Below are 11100 nucleotides of genomic sequence, written 5' to 3'. Positions count from 1 at the left end.
CCTATGGGGTTGCAAAACCCCTTCAGCTCCTTCAGTCCTTTCTCTAACTCCTCCATTGGGGTCCCCATGTTCAGTTCAATGGTTGGCTGTGAGCATTAGCCTCTGTATTTGTCAGGCTCTGGCAAAGCCTCTCAGGAGACAGCTATACAGGCTCCTGTCAGCAAACACTTCTTAGCATCTGCAATAGTGTCTGGGTTTAATGTCTGTATATGGGATAGATCCCCAGATGTGGCAGTCTCTGGATGGCCTTTCCTTCAGTCTCTGCACTACACTTTGTCTCCATATTTCCTTTAGACAGGAGCTATTCTAGGTTAAATATTTGTAGATGAGTGGGTGGCCCCATCCCCCAACTGGTGGCCTTGCCTAACCTCTGGATATGGTCTCTACAGGTTCTCTCTCCCCTCTGTTGGGTATTTCAGCTAATGTCATCCCTGTTGGGTCCTGGGAGCCTCTTGCTTTCCTGGCATCTGAGACTTCCTGGTGGCTATCCCCAGTTCCCCATTTCCCATTCTGAAAGGCAAGATATCTGAGAAGTGACTCACAGGTTGAGAACAGCTGACTTAGAGGAATAATGAACTTTTCAAGTTCTGGATTTGGCTTTAACAAGTGAGGCATCTTCCATGTTTGGGATATTCTAGCCTTAACATATCCACTCTTGGACTCTTTTCCTCTACTCATTCCTACCTACTAACATGCCAGCTACACTTTTCTGGTTCCAAAACCTGAACTTCAAGTCTTTTTTGTACATTTTCCCCAAGGAAAAATTGTCTCCTTTGCTCACCCTGAAACTTTTCCATAAAAAAAGAAAAAGGATTTGCTTTTATGTTATATCTTCACCCCATCCATTTATACTTTAATGCCCACATGTTACTCACATAGAAGTTTAAATGCTGATTTTATCAAATGAGCCACTATGCACCACAAATTCCACCAACCCGACTGCCAGCCCCCATCTTTTGCCTCTTTCCTATTAGATCTACAAGAAGAGATCAGGAGTGCTTTGAACAAATAGTTTTATTTAGTATATGTTTATCTAAATATATATGTCCTAATCTACTACTATTTCCATACCCCTGACGCCACAATACCCCTTTACCTTTGGCCCCTCCTCTCTTCAGTAGAGAATACATAGCTAAACATTAAATTAGAGTAGAGAGAAATAACACTAGTAGATAATATTTAAAGCAACAGCAACAAGTAGATAAGTAACAAGCACATTAGTAGGAATAATGTTCGTTCTCCTGTTGTAGCATGGCAAGTCTTCTTTCATTCTTCTTGTCAAGATGTAATTCATCAACATCACTTCAGGAAACCTTATTTCCTCTGTCATTTGAGTAGTATTTGACAGGGTTACAGTCTTTGTCCCAAAAGGCATCAGTTCCACACAGTCTGTATCACTGTTAGGTTTGAATCAGCAGCAAGTATATGATATGCCTATGTACAGGTGTTTGGGATAATTTCCATCCATTCACAGAGCTGTGAGAAACACTGAAAAGCTGATGGCATTAAGGTATCACCATATTCAGTTCCATTTCGTAAGGGAGGGGGACACCTCAAGCAAGTGATGAGTGAAATTTCACTAACTACCATACAGATTCTAAGTTTAAAGACCTTATTTTTTTCTACTTTTTTATAGTTAAATATTTTTATTCTGGGATATTTTTACACAGACTTTTCCTCTGCACTAAGTTGCAGATACAAAAGCATTGACAGCCTCTTGTCTAAAATTACGAATACAGAATTCACCTTCCCAACTCTTAATGCAGACTTCCCACCATTGACTGAAAATTTCTATAAATCAAAGGCCATGAGGCACAGTATCTATTAGGTACCTTCTAAGATCTTTCTATAAAAATAAGCTGGCAAACTTTACTTGCAGGAGGTCTCATCACAAAAGAACGGGGAATTCATTCCAGATGCTACGTTTCAACTAATCCAATTAACATAAATTCATTTACATAAATCTGAGCACAGACACTTTTACTTGAGCCTGCATATATTATGTCAGGAAAATCTCAGGAGGCTAATCTCCACTGTTTTCTCCATGTGCTCCTTGAGCAGCCAGATAAGGCTTACTCTGAAATGCAAGTTCATATTTGAAGCTGAAATTTTATATAATCACCCCAGGAGTCTTTAGTTTTTCAATATGACGTAAAATCATGAAAATTAACACTTGCTGATAAGTATCATAAGATCTTACTTTGAGAATTATAATACAAAGTCATAGTCACACACAAGATATTACTATCACTATTATAAGGGAAGTAAGTGTGAAATATACATATAAAAGTCTGTGAACAATGAGTATCAGACTAAACAACTTCATTTTTACTCTCATATTGTTCGTACCTGGTATACTTCCTTTCTTTCCTTATGTGAGACAGATGACAATACTGTGTCCATTAGTGAAACTCTGCTTCAGAGTCTAGAGATGTTGACAGTCTTCAGAAACAACAAAATTGTGAAATATTATGTATACTACTATGTTATATCATGAATGTATGTTGGTGTTATACTTGGATGTTTATGTTAGTGTACATATATGCACTTCTAGAATTATGTGTGACAGTGTGGAAAGATACCTTAACCTATAAGATACACCACAATTTACAGTGAAAGATTCTATCAGCTTAAAAGACATGAGAAAGAATGTATATGTCACATATACAGTGACTAAACCATGATTACCAGCATCCCGGATATCTATGCCAATAGAGAAATTCCCCCACTCCAATATTGTCCCATTAAGGTTGGATATCAGACAGGCTACATGTAGGTCTTAGTCTCATCAAAGCATTTTTCCAAATATCCTAACTGGTGCCAAGATACAGTTTCTTGATATTTAAAACACATAATAAATGTATTTGAATTTGTAAAAGGGGAGAATCTAGCAATTTCTCTGTTCTATCACTTCTGGTATACTCTCTTTGTTCTAATAACCTGATACTGCCAGTAAGATTTATCCTATAAACTGTTGTCTCCAGATGTGAAAACAAATTTTGCAGTAATATTTACGCAACAGTTTTGTTGGGCCTTCCAGGTGGCTAATAACCATTGTTCAGAAAAGGGTTGGCTAGGGTGAGTGGTGCAGTCTATGTAAAAGGACACACATGGGGATTATAAACCATGTGACCACAGTTCTTTAGCACCTTGCCCGAACCCACAGAGCTAAATGGCTGCACATGGGTTAGAGCCTAGGATCTAGAGCTCATTAGCACCATGTTCCAACCAAATGAGCCCTTCAGCCAGAAACTTCTTACAATGGTAGCACCCTCAGACTTGGCTGGGTACTGAATTCAGATCAGTTGCTGCTGGAAAATTTCTAAACAAAGGCCCACATGAAGTTGAAACTATTCATATGCCCAATTTCTCAAGCATCCACACATCACCAAAACTGCTGTATAGAATTCCGAGACTGTAACGTTCTCAGCCAAGTCAGAAGCAAACTTTGAAGCTGGATTATCTGTCAAGCATGGAACATTCCAGATCCCAAGCCTTACTGTGGATGAAAGAAGTTTGATTCTTTATATAGAATAGGGGTGGGGTGGGGAAGTGCTTTCTTAGGGAGTATAGAACATTAGGTTAAAGTATTACAATGATAGCCCTTTACCCAAATGTCTCCTGTCCAGACAGGAGAAGAAGGCTATCAGAGCTACCTACAATGCTTCTACAAAACTTGGGGTACTCCAGTAAAATTCGACTTTGCCTTCTCCATGTGGGGAGGCAGAACCATAAGCAGGCAGTCCATTATCCTGGGAAATATCTATTCTTCCAAATGGTGAGTGAAAAGGAAATACACATATCTGTCCTTAAGATAGTCAGAAGTATTTACATAGCATGTTGAAAAGATACACAAGCAGAGCTCACTACTCACAAAGACTACTAATTCTCAAATCAGCTGAAGCCAAAAGGAGATCACAGGTAGGTTGGCAGTTTAAAATGGTCATAAATAGAAGATTCAGTCATGTTTACAGCCTAAAGCTACTCCAAATATGTATTCATATATTTTAGTAATACAAGTTCATTGTTTTGTAATTGAGTTATTAATAATATGACAGGATTAAATTAAAAGAATGAAAAGGACACCTAAAAGGGACAATGGAAAATATTATTTAAACATGAATTAGGTCTTTCCCCCAATTTGTCCTTTATGGAAAAAGGAGTTCAACACTATAGCAAGTGTGGTAATTTACTAGAAACATCTGAAGTGCTGAACCCCCCCAAAACCACCACATATTTTTACCAAGTGAAAACAGAGTAGCTGGAAGCTAACTCTCATTCCCTCATTTCCTGACCCTAGACACTTGTCCATACCTTACCAACCAGGAGATATCTCAGTAGAGACTGGATAACTTGTCACTGTTACAATTTTTTTAAACAAGAAGAAAGATTATAATGAGAAAAAGAAATGGGAATAGAGAAGGAAGTGAAAAGGAGAAGGATGAGTAAAAGGTAGAACAGGAGCAAGGAAGAGGAAATGGACAAAGGCTAGAAAAGGGGTGAGACCAGGGGGAGGCCAAGGATACTGAGAAAGAGACAAAGAAGAAGAGAGGAAATTGAGGAGGACCACAAGTTCATTCTCATCCTGGTATCATCTTGACACATGCAACCATGGATGCTGTCCCAAGAACCTTAAAACACTATCTCCAGAATAATGGCAGTGACAGGATGAGGTATCATTTCTTCTTCTTCCTCCTCCTCTCTTCTGCAGAGTTGAAAGTGTCCATAAGCTAAAGAGACAGAGATAATTAAAACAATGGTAAGCTTAAGCACATTACATATTTTTTCCCAGAAAAAGAAAGTCAAAAGTAAAGAGTACACGAAACTAACAAATTTTGCATGAAACTAAATGTAGAGTCAGAAACATGGAGGAGGTTTGGGATTTTAAAGTGTGAACTTGCGCTCTTTGAATTTTCTTGCACTCAGAGAGAAGCTATCACTAAATTGTTGTTCAGCAACTTGGAGAAATAACTTTGGGGTGATAATGACTATAGGGGGTGAATCATTTCACTGCATTATCAATTCCTGGGCATCTGTAATATTTCCCGTCCTCACTACCACAGGAGAAAAAGGATACAACTAAAGACTTGCATTTACAAGGTAATTTGAGTTTTCAGAGCATTCACTGAAACTTCAGAAATCATACCTTAGTCTCCTAATATTTCCACAGGAACATAATAATGAAATCAGGTCCTTATATATCTAAATAAAATATAAATACTGGTATCTATGAGCTTACCCTGTAAGTGCAAGTTCTTAGTTGACATCACCCTCACCCCTTCAATACTATTCCCTTCCTTCTATGTAACCACATGAGAAATGAATGAATTCTAGTTATTTTGATCCTATCATACCTTAGATATTTTGATAGTCAATCGCGGTCTGGGCAGCTTAAACTCTAGGCACTGCATGAAGAAAGGAGATTTCCACTGCTGGGGAGGGAGGGGGACTGGGCAGCTCATCAAAATCTTTGAATCGTGGGAATTTGGGCACTCCTGGATTGGAATCCACACTGGCAGGGGTTTGGGTATGAGATCCAGAGCTCAGTCGGCGATGCTCTCCCCTGAGGCGGCTGATTTTATCTAGTAGCATCTTCTGTATTTCCATGATGACTTTCTGAACTTCAATACGGAAACTATCACTGAGCCAGCAATAAATGTAGGGGTTGTAGCAGGAGCTACTAATTGCTAGCCAGTGGAGGAAAAAATAGAGACCATTGTGGCTTGAGATGGATTCACTGGACAGGAGCACCAGGTAGACATTGAGGGGGAGCCAGCTAATTGTATACAGAAGCACCACTGTCATCAGCATCTTTAGGGTCTGCTTCTTCTTCCCACGCTGGCAGATGTAAGTGTGGATATTGATGTCATCAACAGCATCATGGATCCACAGCTTTTTGGCCACATGACCATAGACAGCCACCAGCACCAGCAAAGGCAAAATGAAAAACAGCAGAAAGGTGCCCAGGTCAAGGTATTTCCATGTGGATTTAGAAGTATATGGGAAACTTGGGAGGCAGGCAGATTCCTCTGTTGTGTTGCTAGGTTATGAGAGAGAAAAACCAAAACCAATGATTTAGTCTTTTCCTTAAGGCTCACAAAAACTGTATGGCAATTAGATCTTAAGGGTGAGATATGTTTACTCTTTGTGTTGTATGTATATTGAGCATAAAACCAGAAGGACTGAGATTCAACTGATCCTATAGGAAAACCATAGCCCCAAAGATGGAAATTGTAACCCACTGCCATGAGGGTTTTAAGGAAATAATGACAAATTACTGTTTAGAGAAATTTATTTTTCTACATATGTTTTGAAATATGCTTATTCTAGCCCCCTAATTTCTAAATCATTCCTTGTGACGTCCAAGGCCTTGGGTTGCTAGAATAACAGCAATCATCTTACCCTATGTTCGTCTTACCCAAATTCCACTTGGTAAAGCTTCTGGTAAACAGCATGTGGCAAAGCAGCACAAGTGCTCACAATCCAGATGATGATGATGCAAACATTGCCTTGCATGGGAGTAATCCGGGCCTTCAAGGGATATAACATCACCTGAAAAGAAAAGGATCCTGCCTAACTAAACAATTCAAATTAAATCACACATCTATAAACTGCTATTCCGATAATAAAAAAAAGGGTACAAAGACTTGGTATGTGGGTAATAATGTGCTCTGTAGAGTAGTTTATTGGACATATATGTGGCATTTTTGCTTCATGAAAATATAGCACTGCTACATTTGAACAATTCAGAAATTCAAGTGGAGTGACTTCATAGCTCCTGTTTCTCTGCAGTTCTATGGAGAAAGGAGACAAATGTCCACCAGACTGACTTAATTTTCTTTATCTTCTAATGGGTGGGAAAGTACCCCACATATTCCTTCATCTACTCTTCTACCTAGCTTGCTCCATAGCCTCTCTCATCTCCCACCCCCTCCCATCTCTGTTTTCTTCATAGCAACGCTTTCCTTCCTCTTTCCTTAACTCTATGTTTGTTCCCTTATGTGTCTTTTTTTTTTGTATCCTTATCTGGATCTAACCACATACCCTTCAATTCTTTGGTCTTCCCAGACTACTCATTTTCTATCTAGTTTCTGAATTATTAACTATGTAATACCTCCTGCTTCTCACCGCTTGTCTCATTCCCTTTTAATTCTCCTAGCTCCTTATATCTCAAGTCTCTTCATCCCCCCCCCACTCAATTCCTCTGTCCTTCCTCACAAACTCCACCCCCTTCCATATGAAGCCCCCAGTCAGACCTAAAACTACATCCACATTCACCTATCCCTGCCTTCTTCCTTCCTTTAGCCAGTCCTGCAATGCAGCAAACAGGAAATGTTTTCCAAAGAAGAACATGTATCATGTGTTTATTGGCACATTTCTGTTCCCATGGCATCAGAGAAAAGATGGTAGTATTTTTTATTACATTTGATTTGATGACGTTCTTTATTTCACCATTTTTCAATCTCTCCAAATTACACAAAAACATTTACATATGTAGAGCTAGGAACTTGGGAAAGTTTGTAGATTATTTGTAACATTGCTTCTCTCCATACACCTAAAAGAAGGCTTTATCTTTTCCAAGATCTAGGAAGCACATACCCGATGTCGATCCAGGGAAATAGCTGCCATGCTCATCACAGTTACATAGGCACATGAGTACTGGGCAAAGCGACTGAGGTGACATGTCATCTTCCCAAACACCAAGGAATTACACAGATAGCGCACCTGTAGGAGAAAAGGGTTGATGATGCACAGGAACTCAGCCCTGTACCCATCCCTGTCAAAAGCCCCAAAATACAAATAAAGGTCTCCTTGCTTCACCAAACTGCTGGTATCATTCTATCAGTATGCAAAGAAATACTTATATACTCCAGTGCTCATGTTCATCATATTTTCCTCCACACAACATACTGGCTTGAAGACATGGAAGAACCCTAAATTGCAAAACCTGTTAACTAACTTCAAGTTCATACACAGCATTTGAAAGGTGGAAAAACAGAGTTAATCTTTATGATAAAACTTGGATTCAGCCATTATCCTAAAGCTCACTAGCAACAGGTCCCACTGCCTCCCTGGGCAGCCCAATACTCTTTCCCTCTCTGCCATGACAAGAGATTAATTCAACGACGCAACAACTATCCTGCCAATCTTCCTAACACATTTCCAAGCTCTTTTCAATATTTCTCAGCTTCTGCCTTATTTCCTATGAAAATGTTCTCCAAACCCAACTAATCCTTTCTAACCCTCTCCCTCCCTCCGACCACACAAAACTCACTGTTTCAAGTACCAAGTTTAACTTTAGCTCTTGCCCTGCTTCCCAGGCTACCCTCCTCAGTACCCCAGCTTACCATAGTGAAGGGAGAGCTGAGAAGAGCAAGCATCATGTTGGTCACAGAAATGTTGACAACGAAGAGGCCGGTGGCAGTGTGTACCCTCTTATACTTCATAATTATGTGGTTTAAGACCCAGTTGCCTATGATGGCAGCAAAGACCACTATGGTATACCCTACCACTAACCAGAATTGCACCTGCTCATTCTCAGATACAATTTCCAAATCTAGGGGACCTGATGTGTCAGCCAGGTCTCCCGTGTTTGGCATGTGGTCTCCGAACTTATCCATCTTGGACAACATGCCATTTCGGCCAGCATTGGATGCGGCCTGAAGCACCTGGGAGGTGGTAGAGGTGATCAAGTCATCAAAACCACTAGGTACACTCAGAGCCTCTGGGGTCAGCTCGTCCCCATAGTCCATGGTGCCAGGGCTCTGGAAAGCCTCTGGGGGCACATCTGTGGTTGGAGCATCCATCCCAGTGCCTTTAGTGGACCCTAAGGACCTTAAGCTACTCACTCAGGAGGCTCTCAAAAAAGAGGGCAAGTTAAGGCCGTGGACAGACAGCCAAGCAATCTATTTAGTGCCCTGTAGCTCTGAGCTGAAGTGTCTGGATCAGGGAGAGGGAAGAAATACCAGGAACCAGCAAAAAAGACTGGACCTGCTCAGGGTGGGCAAGTGCGCAGAGCTGAGCAGCTGAGCACAGGGCAGGCTGTCTGCAAATGCTCTTCCTGGAGAGTGCCCACAGCACCTGCTCCAAACTGGAGATGGCGTCAGGCTTCGCTCAAGCACAGATCCTCCTCCATGCTGCCAGTGAGTGTTCCGACCAAATTTCTGTTGCCTTCAGTCAGTCATCAGTCTGTAAGTCTTTCTGTCCAAGGCTGGCTGGCGCTGTGGGCAGGGCGGAGTCAGGCACTGCCACTCCAGCTCCAAGCCCGTGCAGAGCAGGCTTTCTGCAGCTGCCCTTTATAGAAAGTCCAGGGGCCCGCGCTGGAGCCAATGGGGAGCCTCGACTCAACCCCCGCCCTGTCCTTCTGGGCTGGGGAGTCTGAGAGGCTGACAAAGTCTTTGTCGCTCCTGTCTCAAGCCCCTCCTTTCCCTGCTCTCCTTTGGCTCTCCTTTTTCTAATCCTGCAGTTGGAAGCCTGGGGTAACTGTTTATGGGTTCTTCTTTTAACATCACCCTGCGTATAATTTGAATCCAGCATCTCCTCTTTCCCTTGCTTTCTGTTTCTTTTCTGCATCATCGCCCTAGGCACCGGCTAGCTGTGACACAGGTACTGAATGGAGGCTGTGGAGACTGCAGTCGCATCTGGACCAGAAAGCCAGTCAGCTGCCTGGGAAGAGTGGTCGATATGAAAGACCTGCACAGATGTGAGGGTTTCACAGAGAGAACAAGGCAGGGTGCAGCTGGAGAAACAGGAGGGAAGTTTAGCTGATGAGAAGCAAGAAAGGGTCACCTGGGAGTGAGCTCAACAGTATGTTCTGCTTTTTCTGGCCTCAGAACTGCATGCCACCGACCAGGGAACTCTGCTTCTGGCCTCTGGAAACAGGACACTCTTTTGACACCCAGGAAGTAACACTTTTGGAAACTAGACTGTGTCACATTAGTCAACTGTCTAAAGGGTGAGTCCCTCGGGAAGATTTAGGATTTGGGAAGCTCTGCATATCAATGCTGCTAAAATCTAAAGCAGTAGGGAAAGGGAAATGTATCTCAATCATTGAGGGTTGAAGTGAAAACACTCTAGGACTGGTGGTCCCAGACTAACCTTTCCCTTGGAAATTTTTAGCTACATTTCCATTTCAGAGGTATAGAGTCACAACCAAAAGCACTAACCTGCGGACCTAGAAAGATAGAGGAGACCCATAGTCTGTCATTTACGTATCATCTGCCATAGAGAAACAAGGATATATAGGTTATAGAAGGTCAGAGGCAAAATGATTGAAGCATCAGAACTAAAAATGAGAAAGGGCATTCAGAGACCTCAGCTATGCAGCAAGCACTCTGTTTAAGAAATCCTGGTGTTTGTTACAGCCAGGCTCGTGACTTTCTAGCCACCCTTTACTGCCCAGAAACTACACTGCTATTCTGGAGGAAGTAAAAAGAAAAACACCTGATTTCAAGGATGTCAATAATTACTGATTAAGGCATAAGCAAGAATCAATTTAGTGCCAAAACTATCATCATCACTGTCCAGTCATCAAAGCTCACAAAGGAGCAATGACGCAGACAAGCAAACTCCTGGGTATTTGCACTGAACTAAGAAAGTAAGAAAGAATTGAGGCAGATCTGAGGGTATTGTTATATTTCTGGGATGCTGTGTCTGATGGGGAGATGCTGGCGATGGGCTAATACTGAATAGCTGATCAGAGAGAAGTAAATTATGTTTTGTTTGGTGACTCACAGAGATGAGACACATACATAAACACATTTGAAGGAATCAGTAAATCTTAATTCTATCACACAGACCCATCCTAGGGACGGGACTAAGTAAGGGTCTTTAGACTGATCTCTTCGCAGCAGTTTATATTAGAAGTTTGTCAAAATACATCAACCTGCTGCTAATCTGGCTTTCATGGCCCTGAAGGGCTTGGGATGTTGTGAAGATGATGGGTTAAAGATGAGACTTTATAATTTAATGGAAATGCAAAGGAGAAAATGTCAGGGTTCTGATATGGAGGTTCAGACATGCAAAGGCACGATCAGGATTGCTGATCTACCAGTCTCTCTCTCTCTCTCTCTCTCTCTCTCTCTCTCTCTCTCTCTCTCT

At 41.6% G+C, this 11100-nt stretch overlaps 1 protein-coding gene across 1 annotated transcript; it reads right to left on the bottom strand.

Annotated features, from left to right (window-relative positions):
* Positions 1-3503: 3503 nt before the first annotated feature.
* On the bottom strand, positions 3504-9301 carry LOC114626822 (probable G-protein coupled receptor 83). The gene is made up of 5 exons (XM_028774342.1): positions 8349-9301; positions 7600-7725; positions 6419-6552; positions 5355-6040; positions 3504-4730 (listed from the first exon to the last, which is right to left on the bottom strand). The coding sequence occupies exons 1-4, from the start codon at positions 8805-8807 to the stop codon at positions 5392-5394; spliced, it is 1368 nt and encodes a 455-aa protein (XP_028630175.1). The 5' UTR covers positions 8808-9301; the 3' UTR covers positions 3504-4730; positions 5355-5391.
* Between the last annotated feature and the right edge of the window lie 1799 nt (positions 9302-11100).

This window comes from Grammomys surdaster, unplaced genomic scaffold (genome assembly GCF_004785775.1).
Source record: "Grammomys surdaster isolate TR1022 unplaced genomic scaffold, NIH_TR_1.0 240, whole genome shotgun sequence".
Lineage (NCBI taxonomy): Eukaryota > Metazoa > Chordata > Mammalia > Rodentia > Muridae > Grammomys > Grammomys surdaster.
This window is presented reverse-complemented; position numbering and strand designations above follow the sequence as displayed.